The sequence below is a fragment of the Elephantulus edwardii genome, unplaced genomic scaffold (assembly GCF_000299155.1).
Source record: "Elephantulus edwardii isolate Elephantulus edwardi_28Jun2011 unplaced genomic scaffold, EleEdw1.0 scaffold00192, whole genome shotgun sequence".
In the NCBI taxonomy this organism is placed as follows: Eukaryota; Metazoa; Chordata; class Mammalia; order Macroscelidea; family Macroscelididae; genus Elephantulus; species Elephantulus edwardii.
Genome location: NW_006399942.1, coordinates 5,696,435 through 5,712,359, shown reverse-complemented (window position 1 = coordinate 5,712,359; position 15,925 = coordinate 5,696,435). Strand labels below are relative to the sequence as shown.

The following is a 15,925-nucleotide window of genomic DNA, read 5'->3' as shown; positions in this document are numbered from 1 at the left end:
CCACCAGAAAAAAACAGAAAAGGAACAGAGCAGAAAAATGTCAATGTTGCTGTATCTAGTACAGCAAAGTCTTGAACCGCCTAAGTTTGTACTGTTGCAACGTACAGTGTATTTATCTCTGTGATCATGGACAAATCTGAAGTCACTGTTTTTGTAAGTCATAAGAGTTGCTTACTGTGCTAAGGAGGTACAATGATGAAAAAGATCGAAACTGGTAAAATGAACAAAAGAAGGACTACTATAATAATATGGCTAGATAGAATATGTTTTCTACTTGAAAATCAGAGAATTTTAGGGCTGATATATTTTTTGAGGAAAGCCAACATTTAGAGTTTTACTGACTGGTCACATCAGACAGCTGTTAGGCTTGGAACCCAGGTTTTCTGATTTTACTCTAGCACCCCTTTGGTGACTGTGTAAACCGACATGTTTTATTTACAGAACCCTGAGGATCATTTCTTTTTAATGAGTAAGAAAAACTAGGCTCAAGGTTCAGGGACTCACTCCCTGACAGTACTTCAATAAGAAGTTGTGTATTTTTTTTTAAACAAAAAACAAACACCCCAAACAGAACGGCTTTAATTAGAATTCAGAGCTAATTTTACTTCCATCAAAAGATTAATTAACCTAATATACCTTTTGTTACTAAGTGAGGCTATATAACAACCTGGTTTCTCATTTGTACGTGGAGTGTCTTGCAAAATAGTTGAAACTGACTCCTAGATGACTCGTCCATGGCTTTCTAAGGCTGTAAATCACACTGAGAGAGCTTGCTAGTGGATTCCAACCACCAGGAGACACTGCCTTTGGGATCACAGTGTGACTTCGCTTATAAGTTAAAGTCTCAGGTCTAGGACTGGACAGTGAGTCAAACTAATCAGAAATCCTCCAGAATCATCTTTTAAAATGGAAAAGAAATTATGACTGAAGCATTCTTAAGTAGAAGAAATACAGACTTCTACACATTTTATGTTGAGTAGGCCTTTTCTAAAGTTGTGGTTCTTCCCCCCCCCCAAACCCGCAGTGTAAATCTTGAAGACGGTATCAAAAAATTCTCCTTAATAATTTTTGTCTCGTGACATATTAAGGGCATGGGTTTAAAAGACTAATCAGCATATATATATATATATATATATATATTCTTCCTTCTTCCTCTTTGTCGGGGCCAGAGGGGGTGGGGAAGGCAGTGGGTAGAGTCCCCTAAAGCAGTCCACCTTGGGAAGGTGCAAACTTTTCTGGAGCCTAGGGCGCCCTGGGAGGTGTCATCGCTCAGAGTCACAGAGTAGATATCCTTTGGTAACTTAATATTGATTTAAGGAAGAGACTCTTAAGGCCTGTGCACTTTAGCGATAAAACAGAAGCATCTGGTTAAGTCACAGGAAAAGGCAGGTTATCTCTGAAAACGTATATAAAACATAAACAAGAGCTCAAAAGAGGGTGTTTGCAACATCTCCCATCAAAACTGGACTGAGGCTGGTGTCTGAAGGAGAGATAATCTCCTTGTTAGGACCAGGCAGCTCCAGGAAAGCGCCAAGGGAAGACTTTTTTTCCTTGGCCAGGATAACGCACTGGAGGTTGGGGGGAGGCGAAATGTCCTAACGTCTGGGGCAGCCTTTGCCCCCTGACCTCGCCTAGAATGAACTCCCGGCCCGCCATTGGGATTAGTGGCTCCCTTGACTCTACCCTTCTTTCTCCTGACTCGGGAGATGCAAAGGTCCCCGGGGTGGGCAGCGGTGACTACCAGCCCCCGTGCAGTCTGGGGACCGGACCCTTTCCGCGGGGCCCTCCCGCCGCCTCCCTCCCGCGTTGGCCGCGCCCGCCCCGGCGGATTCGGGGGGCGCGGGCTGAGGCCCCGGGTGACGTGGGCGCCACGGCGGGAGGGGCCGCCTGGGGGCGGGGGGGGGTCGGCTGCCTTATTAGCGCCCCGCAGGTCGCCAGGAGCAGGCAGACGAGCGCGCTGCGAGCAACAGGAGCGGGCGAGCGGCCTCTCCTCCCTCCGCCTGCGCCGCGCCTCCGCCTCCGCCCTCGGCTCCTCCCGCCCCCACCTCGGCGTGTGCGGCGGAGGCGCCCTCTCCTTGCTCTTTCTCCCTCTCCCGCTCGCTCCTCTCGGCTAACACTCCCCCCTGCTGTGCTCCGGGAGACCCAAGCATTTTCCGCGCTAACCTCAGGGACCCACGGTGCTGGAGCAGCCTAGAAAAAGCCGCTCCGCACAGAGATAGTTGGAAGCCCCCCCCGTCCCCCTCCGCCGGCGCAGCCCGTGCCCGGCTCGCAGCACCTTCTCGCTCCTTGCACACCCCGTTTGGGAGGACCGGGTGAGAAGGTGAACGTGGAAAGAACTGCCGAGCTGAGGGGCCCGTCAGCTCAGATTTCATTTTCATTGAAGCAAAGCACAGAAGACCTTTTTTTCCTTCTTCTTTATTCCGCATTTTTCTTATTTTTTAAAAGAAACTTATTTTGGGGGGGAGGTTTGCTCTGGGCATTTGCTTTGCCCAGGAGTTGAAAAGTGAACTCGACTCGTGATGGTTCTCCTGTCACTTTGGTTGCTAGCAGCCGCTCTGGTAGAGGTTAGGACTTCAGCTGATGGACAAGTAAGTGGAAAATAATAACAATAAAAAAAAAAAGAAAAAACAAAACCCAACCAAACTCAAACCCAACCTTTTCCCGAAAAAGTTCCTCCCCTTTCCCCCTCCTGTTTCCTCTCCCCGTCTCCCCCTTCCCTGTTATCTTATGCCTTAAAGTGATTTGCAGGCTGGATGCAGAGTGCAGGCTTTTTCGGGGCGGGGGTCTGAAGGGCACCGGAGCCTGAGACTCGCATTGCTGGAGCCCGGGTTTGTCACACCTAGGGCTCCACCACTTCGCGGCGTCCCTAACAATTACTGGTAACAAACTGCAGCCACTTTGCATCCTCGCCGGGCCATCTGGGTTTCCCCTTTCTGCAGGGCTGTCTGGATGCTTGAATGAAAGTTCTGGACGCTGGGTCCAGGATCCCAGAGCTGGGGTAGCCGCCGCCGGAGGAGGTTCCTGGGGCTTCCTCTCCTCCGGGCGCCTGTAACTGACTCACGGGTTTTTCGAAAAGCGGGAGCCTGGGGGGTTTCAGGAAGTCCTCGGGCTGGACGGGGTAGCAATCCAGCAGACACGTGTCCTGGGAGGACTGCGGCAGGGCTGGGGTTTGACAGTTGGGGAGGGGGGGCTGGGGATGTTTCCTGCCTTGCGTTTTCCTGGGTTGAGGCTGGAGCAGTGGGCCGCCTTTCTCCCCTCCCCCTCTGCACAGCTCCTCCTCTTTTTAAAGCGAAGTTGAGTGCGGCTCTGTTTCTTCTGGGCCCTGCCCCCACCCTTTGGAGACTCTAGGTGAAGGCTGATGCTCTGGAAGAATCCTGTGGAAGGCTCCTCAGGGCGAGCCTTCTGTTGTAAATCACACCAGTACATGGCCAGTGGGACTTAGGGTACAGAATTTCTCTGTGGGTTTTGTAGCTTTTCTGCTCTGCATGCATGATTTGACCATCGGGTTGATATTTGACCTCAAATCCCATGAATCAGGCCTCCTGTTAAGGGACTTAGGGTAGAGGATTTCTCTGTGGTTTTTGTAACTTTTCTGCTCGGCATGCGTGATCGGACCATGGGGTTGATATTTGACCTCAACTCCCATGAATCAGGCTGCCTTTTAAGTTCCGCTCCCCCTCCCCTTCTCCCCCCAAATAAAACCAGAGGTTTTCGTTTCTAATCCTAACTTGATATTGGGGGTTTCCAGAAAAGAGTATTGAGTGTCACATTTCTTTTTGCTTGCTTCATAAATTGTTAAATGAAAACCGGTGAATTCCCTTTCCCTTCCCCAAATTGTTATTGAATTGGCTCAAGCCTTATTACAAGAAACCTTTATAAACCAAGATGCAGTCTTAGGCACCAGGCCCGTCTGCAGCATCGCCTGATTAGCTAACTCCTGAAAAACATTAATGGTAGAAATAAAACCGAGGAAGTGATAAGATGAAACCTAGTAACAGTTGTGTTTTTGTTTTTGTTTTTTTACTCTCCCCCTCCTTTTCCAGGCTGGTGATGAAGAAATGGTGAAACTAGGTAAGGCTTTTTTTTTTTCAAATACCTCTCTTATCTTCATAGAAAGTGGGGAATAAAATAAGCTCAGCAAAATACTGTTGTTGAAATTTATTTTATTGGTGTTTTAAAAAATAATTTCCTGTTCAAGAACATGTCTATTCTTCTGTTCCTCTTTTTGAAGATTCTGTGTTCTCCAGTTCTAAGTTATCTTAAAAAAAAAACAAACCCAAAACAAAAAAAGCACCTAACCCCCAAAAAAACCCCAACCTAACAACAACAACAAAACCCACAACCAAATAAAACCAAACCCTCAAATTCACTGTCATTGTGTAGGTTTCTGACTGAAATGAAACTTTAATGGATTTTTGTAACTAAATCACAACTTGAAGAGACTTCCCATCTTTCTCCTTTGAGTACTTAGAACCACTCAAGACTGGCAGCCTCTGGGTTCGACTTACTATTAACTCTGCCACCAGAGCTCCCTAGTCTGAGTTACAGTGATGTAAAAATTCTCCTAAAGGTGGACTTTGCTGGTAGGCATTTATGAGTAACCTGAAGGTGGCACCCATTTAGTGGTTTGAATCCACCAGTGGCTCCACTGGAGAAGGATGGACAGTCAGCTCCTGGGCGACTTGTTGTTGATTGCTGACTCATAGTGATCCTATAAACAAAAGGCCTGGAGCCTTTCTATAACTATTGACATTTATCAAAGTTTATAGAGTTTCCAGAGGCATGTTGTTTAGGAAGTGGATGCCACTCCTGCTTCCAAACATGTCTTAAACTGGTACAGCCTCCAAAACCCACTCAAGAGTCAGCTCTGAATCAGTTCTGACTTGATGGCAATGATTGGCCTATGGACAAGTCAAAGAACCTTGGTGGCATAGTGCTTAGTGTCGGGGCTGTTAACTGAAAGGGCAGACAGTTGGAATCCACCAGCTGCTCTGTTGGAGAAGGACGGGCAGTCTCCTCTGTAAAGATTTACTGACAGCCTCAAAAACCCAATGGAAGACCTTTATGAGTTAATATTGACTGACCCACAGTGGATTTGACGGACAAGTCAAGGAGGCCTGTTCACTCAGTTGTTAAAAGTGTGATAAGGTAAGGGTAAATGGAACCCACTAGCTCCTACAAAGAGAAAGATGTGAAAACCTATTTCTGTGAATATTATAGCTTTGGAAACCTTACATTATAGTTCTATTCTACTCTGTCTCATATGAGTTGGAATGTACTGGATGACAAAGGGCTTGGGGTTTGTTGCCAATTTGACTATGTACAGATAGATCTCTGGTAGGTATAAGTAGTCTCCAGGTTACAATGAAATTCATTCCAAAGTGGGTCTTAAAGTTGAATTTGTAGTTACTTATGAACAGGCACTTATGGTTCATATATGTATGTATATCCTTCCTTTAGCCTATAGGAAGCTGCACTGCTAATTCAAAGGTGATGTTTTTCTTAGGTTTGGATCCACCAGCAGCCCTGTGGGAGAAAGATGTGACAGTCACTGTGGAAGTCCATCTTGTGGAGGGTCTCCCTTTCTTTTGCTGCCCCTCTAGCTTTCACAGTATGATCTTTTTCTGTAAGGACTGACTCCTTCTGAAAATATGTCCAAAGTATGTAAGATGAAGGATTACTATCCTTGCCTTGAAAGAGCACTCTGGTTTACTTCCTTTAAGACCAATAGGTTCTTTTGATTAGCTCATGGAATATTCAGTACTCTTAATCAACACTGCAATAAAGGCATCAGTTATTCTTCTGTAATCCTTATTCATTGTCCGACTTTTAGATGCATAAAGAGCAGTTAAAAATACTTTGGCTTGGTTTAGGTACATCTTGGTCTTTAAACAAATATCCTTGCCCTTTAGCACTTTAAAAAGGTACTTGGAAGCAGATTTCCTCAATACCTCTTGATTTCTTGACTGCAGCATACCTTGAATGTTGACTGCGGATCCAAGTAAAATGAAATTGGTATCACTTCAGTCTTTCCCCCATTGATCATGATGCTGCCATTTGGTTCAGTGATGAGGATTCTCCCTACCTTGATACTGACATATAATCCATATAGAAATATAGTGAATGGAAATTTTTCTGTTAAATATTCCCTTGCTTTGAATGTCCATCTTTAAAAAAAAAAATCACTAATGTCTAGGATACTTGCTAGGCCTCTTTGAAAATAACATCTAAGTCTCACCTGGCAAGTAGATATTCTTAAAACAACAATAAACAAGATGCTGTATTGAATCCAAACCTCTAGATAGATAGTTAAGACCTTTGGGCTAGCAACACAGTTCCTTACGAACTACGCCATCAGAGTTCCCTGTGTGGGAATTAGTCTTTCTAGTTTATGGATGAGGAGAATGAGGTTCACAGAACATTATTAATTTGTAGTGGGTCTCTCCAAAGCTGGTGCTCTTTTCTGGAAGCTGTTTATAATACTAAATTTGTTCCAAAAAGCTGAAAGTCATCTGGCAAGAAGCCAGACTATATTTCAAAGTCTCTCATACACACATTTTTCTTAGGTTGCTTTAAAAGATAATTTTTCATTTTGGCAGATTACTAGTCTCTGTAAATTCTAAACTTGGCAAGTGATATATGTAAAGTCATCTTTCAGAAGAAAAGTTTTCATTCTTTCTCTTTCCCCCTCCCCTGTTGTTTCTGCTACTGCAGAATAGTTACAATTAACTGAGTATTTTCTATGGGCCAGACACAGTGTTAATTTTCATGTATGTGTGTGCATGTGATGTCATGGTCATGTCATTAATTTTCACAACTGCACTGTGAAGTAATGATATTACTGTACCTGTGGTCTTTGCAATCACTTGTTATGCATCAGAGAGTTGGACAATGACTAGGGAAGATAGAAGGAGAATTGATGCCTTTGAGTTGTGGTGCTGGAGAAGAGTATTGAATATACCATGGACTGCTAAGAAAACAAACAGATTCATCCTGGAGAGGGTTAAACCAGGCTGCTCCTTGGAGGCAAGGATTCTGGGGCTTCGTCTGACATACTTTGGACATGTTATAAGGAGGGACGGGTCCTTGGAGAGGGACATCATGCTTGGGAGGGTGGAGGGACTGCGCAGGAGAGGAAGACCCTCTGTGAGGTGGATTGATTCAGTGACTGGGGTAATCGGGGTGGGTGTGTCAGAGGTAGTGCGATTGGCACAGGATAGAGCAGGGTTTAGGGCTGTTGTACATAGGGTCACTATGAGTCACAAGCAACTTGATGGCACATAACAGTAACAACAGCGACAACCTATTTTAGAAATGAGGAAAATGCACAACTGCCTTAAATTGTGTGTCATGGAACACCATGGGGAGTCCATAGCCGTTAACTGATAAGCATGCCTAAGATCCAGAAATAGAAATGTCTGTGTGTTTTTGTTATAAGGTGCCTTGGGCTGGAGTTCAACTTCTAATGATCCTATGAACAACAGAGTCAAACCCTGCCCTATCCTGTACCATCTTCATCATCTCTGACGTACTTGAGCCCACTGCTGCAGTCATTATGCCAATCCATCTGGTTGAGACTCTTCCTTTTGTTGATCCTCCACTTTTACAATCATGATGTCCTTTTCCAAGGAATAACCTCTCCCTAGCAGTATGCCTGAAGTATGTGAGATGAAGCTTTGCCATCTTTGCCTCCAAGGAGCATTTAGGCTGCATTTTTTCTTTTGGCAGTCCATAGGATATTCGGTGTCCTTCTCCAACACCACAACTCAAAAGCATCATTTCTTCTTTGGTCATCCTTACTCATTGTCCAGCTCTCAGATGCATAGTAAGTTATTGAAGTGACTGTGGCTTGAATCAGATACACCTAAGTCTTCAAATTAACATTACTTCTTAGTACTACTTTGGAGTGGTCCCTTCTGGCAAACTTGCGCAGTGCAATATGTTTCCTGATTCCTGACTGTTGGTATCAAGGGTGTTGATTGTTGATCCAAGTAAGATGAAATTGTTGACAATTTTAAACTTTTATCCATCTGTTATGATGTTGCTTATCTTGGTGAAGATTTTCATCTTCTTGATGTTGAGATGCAATCCATATTGAAGACTGTAGTCTTTGATCTTCTGCAGCAAACACAGAGCTCTTCTCACTGTCAGCAAACAAGGTCATGTTATCTGCATAATGCAGGCTGTTGATGGATCTTCCACCAATCCTGATGACGCATTCTTTTATAGAGTCTAGCTTCTTGAATGATTTGCTAATTGTACATTGATTAGTTGAAAGTGAGTAGGACTTGAAGCACTTGTTGCAGAGGATCAAGGAATGCAGTCTTCAGAATTGATTTCATCTCAGTGTCAAGAAAACAAACATTCTCACCATTGGACCAATAGGCAACATCATGATGGATGCAGAGGAGATTGAAACTGTTGCTTTATCCACAATTAACACCCTTGCTACCAGCAGTCAGGAAATAAGGAAGTCACTGCACTAAGAAAATCTGCAGTTAGGGACCTCTCCAAATTATTGAGGAGCAGTGGTGTTAGTTTGAGGACAGTCTGATTCAGGCCATAGTCTTTCCAGTCACTTGCTATGCATCTGAGAGCTGGACAATAAAAAAGGGTGGAAGAAGAATTATAATATCTTTGAGCCGTGATATTGGAGAAGAGCTCTGAACATTCCTTGGATAACCAAAAGAACAAATACATATGTCTTGGAGAGGAGTCAACTGGAGTGCTCTTTGGAGGCAAGAATGATGATGTTGCACCTCACATACTTTGGACATAAGAAGGGTAGAGGATTAGCGAAGAAGAGGAAGACCCTCAACTAGGTGAATTGACATGGTGACTGCCACAGTGGGTTTTTGTGTGTCAGTAAATGTGGAAATGGCACAGGATAGAACAGGGTTAACATATTTTTTTCATGAGTTGTACTTGATTCAACGGCACCTAACAACAGTAACTGACTGAATAGGTATAGAGAAAGGATATAACCCTGAAGTACACGTTTCCTAATTTTTAACCATGTGGTACTCCCTTGTTCTGTTTAGGCTATAGCTGCTTGGTTTAGATATTGGTTTCATATAGTACAATTAAATGTTCTGGGATTCCTGTTCTTCTCAATGTTAGTCATAGTTTGTTATGATCCACACAGTCAAATGCCTTTGAATAGGTCAGTAAAACACAAATAGGCATTTTTTTCTGGTATTCTCTGCTTTCACTCCAGATCTATTAGATATCAGCAGTAGTATCCCTGGTGCTGTAGATCTGTCTTGGAGAACGAGAAACCAAGTTTCTACTTGGAGGCTAGGATTTTGAATTTATGTCTCACACTCTTTGGGTACTTGGCCAGAATAGACCTGTCCTTGGAGAAGGACATCATGCTTGGAAGCTTGGAGGGACAGTGCAGGAGAGAATGAGATGGACTGAAGCAGTATCTGGGGCAATGGGGGTTGATGTGTCAGAATTAGTGAGACTGATTGAGGACAGGGAAGAGTTCAGAGCTGCTGTACAGTGGGTTGCCATAGGTTGCAGGTGACTCAATGGCACATAACAACAATAACATACTACATTGGTTGTTTTATTTAAGCCTCTTGTTTAGAATCAACAAGACCTCGTGGAGGGCCTTTGTATTTAAAAGTAAGTTGTTATATTTTGGAGGAGCATTCTTCTGAGTTGTACAGCACTCTTCTGTCAATATGCTGTACTGAAGCAATCTGGGGTTGCTGTGAGGCTGGACCTTGTGCCATTGAGGTGTCAAGTGGCATAACAGTTGCCCATGGTGGACAATTTCAATTTAAGATGAGTTTGGAAGTAGGTGTAGCATCCACTTCCTAAACAACATGCCTCTGGAAACTATGAACTTTGAGAGATGATTATAGTTGTACAAAAGTTCCAGGTCTTTTTTTCATAGGGTCACTATGAGTCATGCTCAACTTGATGACAATCAACACCAACAAAATCCACTTAGAACTTCTGGTAGCTCTCCATTGTCTGAGGAGAAGAAATTAGGACATGGGGGCACGGGGCTGTGAACATCTCTCTGAAAGGGCCAGAATGAGTAAGAATAGCATAGTCCCTTACTTCCTCAAGTAGAAATCAGATAAAGAAATTGTGTTTCAGTCCTGTGGTGCCTCTAGAGCAACATCAAGAGCAAGAAGCTCATTTATTCAATGTTGACTCACAGCTGTGGTACTGAGAATGGGATTTGTTAGGGATGTGAATTGGAGAGTGGTGGAGGCAAAGAATATCACCCAAAATAGGTCCAAGTTCATTAATTCCTCAATTAGTCTAGGCTCTAGTGTCAGCTCAGCAGTCAAATCCACATCATCCAGTAGAGTTTGCCTCATAGAAGTTATAAGTCAGCTTCTACTTTAAGCATAGGGCAAGAACCGCAAAAATCTTTAACTTTGGCCTTTATCTCTGAGCTCTTCTACTTACACCTTGTCACAGTATCTCTACAGCAATGCCACAGTCTTTTTACCGCTAAGGTCTTGCTCTCTCATCAGGGTTTTGCTCCAGTCTCCATCAAGTTTTGGCACCATTAATTCTTATTCATCCCAAGTCTTGCTTCCCAGTGTGAGAAGCACTTTTATTTTTTTTAAATCCTGGTCCCAAAACTGTTGATGATTTGCAAGACAATGTGTTTGCAGTTAATGTAGCTGGAGAACAAAGGGGGCTAACTGTCATGGCTGAAAAAAGCCAACTTTTAGGATAACACCACATCTGTTAATGTACTGTTCCAGCCATATTTTATAATCTTTAGCAATATTTTGCTTGCTTGTGGTAGTAATGGTATTGCTCGATATTTTCCACATTCTTTTGGATTACCTTTCTTAAGAATGAGAACAAATATGGATCTCTTGAATTCAATTGGTCAAGCAGCTATCCTCCAAATAGCCTGACAGACTTTTGAGCGCACCTAGGTTTACTTCTACATGTTGGAACATGTCTGTTTGTATTCCATTGACTCTGTGGTATATGTACCTCATCGTACATTCCAATGTGTATGTGTTGTTGTTTTGTCCCCATGGACTGCCAGGAAAACAAACAGATTCATCTTGGAGAGGATTAAACCAAGCTACTCCTTGGAGGCAAGGATTCTGGGGCTTTGTCTGACATACTTTGGACATGTTGCCAGGAGGGACGGGTCCTTGGAGAGGGACATCATGCTTGGAAGGGTGGAGGGACAGCGCAGGAGGGGAAGACCCTCTATGAGATGGATTGATTCGGTGACTGGGGTAATCGGGATGGGTGTGTCAGAGGCGGTGTGGTTGGCGCAGGATAGAGCAGGGTTTAGGGCTGTTGTGCGTAGGGTCGCTATGAGTCGGAAATGACTCGACGGCACATAACAACAAGTCTGGATTGACTCATAGCTGACCCTCCAGTGGGAGACATTCACAGAGAAGGAGATTGCCACACAGGAAATTGCTTTTCCTTCCCCTGCAGAGCAGCTGGTGGATTTGAACCCTGTGGCTTCGGGATTGCAGCACAGATTCTTACCAAGAGGACATTGTGTTTGTGTAGGTCACTATAATCTGGATAAGTCAGAATGCTCTTTACTCTCTAGTGCTTAGCATGATAGGATCTCTTCTGAAGGCTTAGACCTTTAAAATAATCTGCAGATTATACACAGATCAATAAAGAGAACATTACTGTTGTTATGTGCTCATTGAGTTGGAACTGACTCATAGCAGATTGTCCAGTGGTTTTCAGAGGCTATAAATCACATGAGAGGAGATTGCCCATGAAGCAGCTTGTGGATTTGAATTTCTCACCTTTGGGTTGATATACAGCAACTCCTTATGCATTAGGCCACCAGACTCCTATATAGTGTCCTTATTACAGCTTCTTATCACCATCGTCTTACTGAAGGTAAACACTCTCCTAAATTCTAACAGCATAGATTTTTTCTGGCAGGTTTTTGTTCCGTTTATATAAAGAATCACATGGATTCTTTAGTGTCCAGATTGGGGAGTAATTTTGAAATATGTATCTAATGTGTTATAGCTCTCTAGATCAGCACAATTTGTTTTTAGCTAAGGAGAAGACAATTTATGATGTGAGAAGATTATATCTAGATCTATATATATAAATTTATATATATATATATTTTATATATATATATAAAATACATGTATATTTTTTTTTCAGTGATGCAGATGATTAAGTGTTCCATTACTAACCAAAAGGTTAGAAGTTCAGGTTCACCCAGATAAATTCTTCTGTTTCAGAAGAAAGGCCTGGATCTGCTTGTAAAAGATATTCTACTCATTACCAATTCCAGCTCATCAGTTTTCTGTGGCTATGAATATTTATGGGAGGAGACTGCCCATCCTTCCTCCTATGGAGAAACTTGTGGATTCAAACAGCTGACCTTTTGGTTCACACTATGTTTCTAGGACTTGGTTCTGTTCTAACACACAAGGTGGATTTACTATGAATTGGAATCAACTTGCTAAAAACTGGGTTTTTTGTTGTTGTCACTAATATAGTGCCTAGTAAGGGGCCTTGGTGACGTGATGGGTAGAGACTTGGCAGCTCACTAAAAAGTCTGTAGTTTAAATTCAGCATTTGTTGTGCAGGAAAAGGAAGGGGCATTCTGTTTCTTGAAAGATTTACATCTTTGTAAATCCCATGGACTAGTTCTGTTTTGTATTGTTGTGTGCTGTCCAGTAGGAACCGACCAGTAGCTGGCCCTCCAGTGGGTGTTCAGAGATACTTAATCACATGGGAGGAGATTGCCCATCTTTTCCCCTCAAAGCAGCTTGTGGAATCACACTGTGTGCCTTCAGGATTGCAGTGCAGCTTCTTACCACTAGGCCACCACTAAGTCACTATGAGCCAGAACTGACTCAGATGGCAATGAGTTGGTTTTTTGAATTAATTTTTTTTTTTTGTATATGGCATAAGTTACTGTTCGTTTCCTTCTTTATCCACGTGGTGGAAAAATCCTCTTTGTATGTGAAAAGGTATGATTCATTCAGAGATAACTAGTTGATACTTTGTTAACCCTGATTTTTTTCTTTTCCTCTTTGCTTACCCAAGAAAATGATCTACCTACCAACCTGTCTTTATCTGCATATACATATAATGTGTGTGTATGTGTATAAATGTGTTAGACGTGATAAACAACCTACTTCTGTGCCATATTAGGAAGTTCTTTCATTTCTGATTTAGAATTAGGGCTTTGAACCATTCTGGCTCCATCCCGGGCTAGAAATGTACATTTTTTTTTTTACCACAGTGAACTGAATCAGATTTCATATTTTAAAAACAATCCCCAGTGATTTTTATGTATGCATGAGTATGCAGATAACCAGAGGGTCTTATAAAACTGTAGGTTGTGATTCACAATACCTGACATTTTTCGGCCAGGGGTGGGGCCGGGGGGGGGGTGGTGGTGGTGGAATGGACAACTGAGATGATCTGGTTTGAAGCCCTGTTTAGAATGTGGCTTTGTTAGGATGCTTACCATAACTGTGGGCAGCTGGCTGGCTGGCTTGATTGGGAAAGGAGGTTTGCTTTTGGACACATGCAGTTTAGGAAATCCTCAGAGTTCCATAGTAATTGAAGAATCTCAGAGAATTCTCCAAGTTCTTTTGTTTTATAAGCTGCTCCCACTTTTTGGGACTGCCTGAGTATCATTTAAGGAAAATGATTGGAAAGCTTTAGTGTGGAACTGCCTCCTTTCCGTTACTGTTTTCTGCTTCCTAGTTTCAAATTCTATTGCATTTAAAGCTTTACACAATAAAGTTCTTAATCTTGTCCTTTCAGACATCCAGTTTACTGAGAAATGCTTTTTCATCATGTTCATCTCTTTGATTTTCAAGGTTTTGGGTGAGTCACTAACTTAGTCCTTGGCACACAGTAATCATTTCTACTATTGTAGAGCAGGGATTCTTGGTATCTGCTATAGCTGTAAGTTGTGCAATGCTGTGGGGTATCTAAATGTGAGTCAGTACTCATATTTATTGTGAAATAAGTGGACCAAACAAGCAATTTACCATTTTACTGGACATGCCTATGATCTCAATTTCCTTAAATGATTTCTCTTTGTGACTCTTGTTTAATTGACCCCATACAAATAAGGTTAATGACTAAGGCTATGCTATCATGGCTTTAATTTCCTGTGACTCTTTTTACTCTGAGAGCACAAGGAATTAAGCCTGCTTGTTTTTCTGTGCTCAGAAGGGATCTGGCATATTGAATTGAACTCAGCAGCACTAATTTGGTGCTGCTACTTGAGATTGCTTGCCCTGTTGCTGGCTTGAGAGAAAATTCGATAAGGTAAGGTTAGAGTCTGTCTGTCCAGTTTGACAGCAGCAATACCAGAGAGCGTGATAGGGGAGAAGTTAAAGGAGAATCCTTTGTAAAATTTAGAATTTTACCTGCCTAGCTTTTATTCTTCCTTTTAAATATAGATAATAGACTTTTTTCTTTTTATTTTATTTTCATGAAAGTTTACATAGACGTTGAATTTTCAGTTGTTCATTGTTGCACTTATCTCGCTGTCTACTTCTCCCTCCAATTTGGTTTTCTTTTTGAAAAGTAAAAGAAAATTCTTTCATTGTTATTCAATCCCTCCCCCAAGTCCACTCCACTATGCTACCTTCGTTCTGGACTCCTGTCATAATAGTATCTAATCATATATCCTTTTTAAATGGTTCTCTCCCTCCCTCATCTGTTTCAAAGCAGAATACACTGTTTATCCCATCTTTCTCAGTCTCCCCACAATCCCTGCGTAAATCCTCTTTTATGACAGTGGCATTATGCTGTTTTTGTCTTTTTGTGACTGAGATATTTCGCTCAGCATAATGTCCTTCAGAGTCACACATTTTGTGAATTAATTCATGAGTTCCTTGTTTTTCAATGCAGCATAGTATTCCATTGTGTGAATATACCACAGCGTCTCTATCCATTCGTTTGACTTTTCTGACGTAGCTTGCACCTGACTTCTGAATTTTCTAATGGTTGATGTTAACTGCCTTAGATTTCTTAGCTGAAGATATTATTTAACATAACTATCTATAATTAGTAATTTATTCCTGCCTGTAGTACTTCTTTCCCATACTTTCACTGATTTTTATCTTCATTTAGAATTCTCTTGTCTTTGTATAAAATAATTATAAGATTATTCAGAAATTTAAATAAAAACCCCAAGATGACCTCTGTTCCCACAGTAATGATCTGTAATCATTCATACCAATCATAATTACTTTGCAAAGCCATTCAGATTGCCTGGTAAGATCATGAGTGTTTTTAACACCAACAGCACAGCTGTACTACTTGGATGAGATATATTGACAATGATTACTTAGATTAGATTCAAATGATTCCTCAAAGAAGGCTGCTATTACCAGAATTTGAGGAAACTTCCTTCCCAAATTCTTATAATTATCATTAAGTGTCAAGTCAACAACAGCTCATAGGAACTCTGTGAACCACAGACCTGAACCTTTCCTTATCCTGCTCCATCTTCATGATCTCTGTCATGCTCAAGCTCATTGTGAAAGTCACAGTGCCAGTCCATCTCCTTAAGGTCTTCTCTTTCACTGACCTTCCACCTTTTCCAGAATGACACCTCTCTCCAAGGACTGACTCCTTCTGAAAATATGCCTGAACTAAGCAAGCTGAAGTGTCACCAGCCTTGCCTCTAAGAAATATTCTAGTTACACATCCTTCAAGACTGATTAATTTATTCTTTTGATTGTCCATAGGGTATTTAGGACTCTTTGCCAGCACTACCATTCAGAGGCATCAATTCTTCTGTCATTCTTACCATTATCTAATTTTCAGATGCATAGGAAGCAATTAAAAATATCATGGCTTGGATAAGATAAACCTTGTTGTTGTTGTTGTTATGTGCCGTCGAGTCGCCTGCGACTCATAGCGACCCTATGTACAACAGCCCTAAACTCCGCTCTGTCCTGTG

General features: G+C 42.2%; 1 protein-coding gene across 1 annotated transcript in view; it reads left to right on the top strand.

Annotated features, from left to right (window-relative positions):
• The first annotated feature begins 2,482 nt into the window (after positions 1-2,482).
• The window catches only part of ADAMTS3 (ADAM metallopeptidase with thrombospondin type 1 motif, 3), a 413,898-nt gene continuing 400,455 nt past the window's right edge, over positions 2,483-15,925 (top strand). The window contains exons 1-2 of the mRNA XM_006896829.1: positions 2,483-2,588; positions 4,044-4,071. Coding sequence (XP_006896891.1) covers positions 2,520-2,588; positions 4,044-4,071 — 97 coding nt within the window. The 5' untranslated portion in view covers positions 2,483-2,519. The remainder of the gene's footprint in view (positions 2,589-4,043; positions 4,072-15,925) is intronic.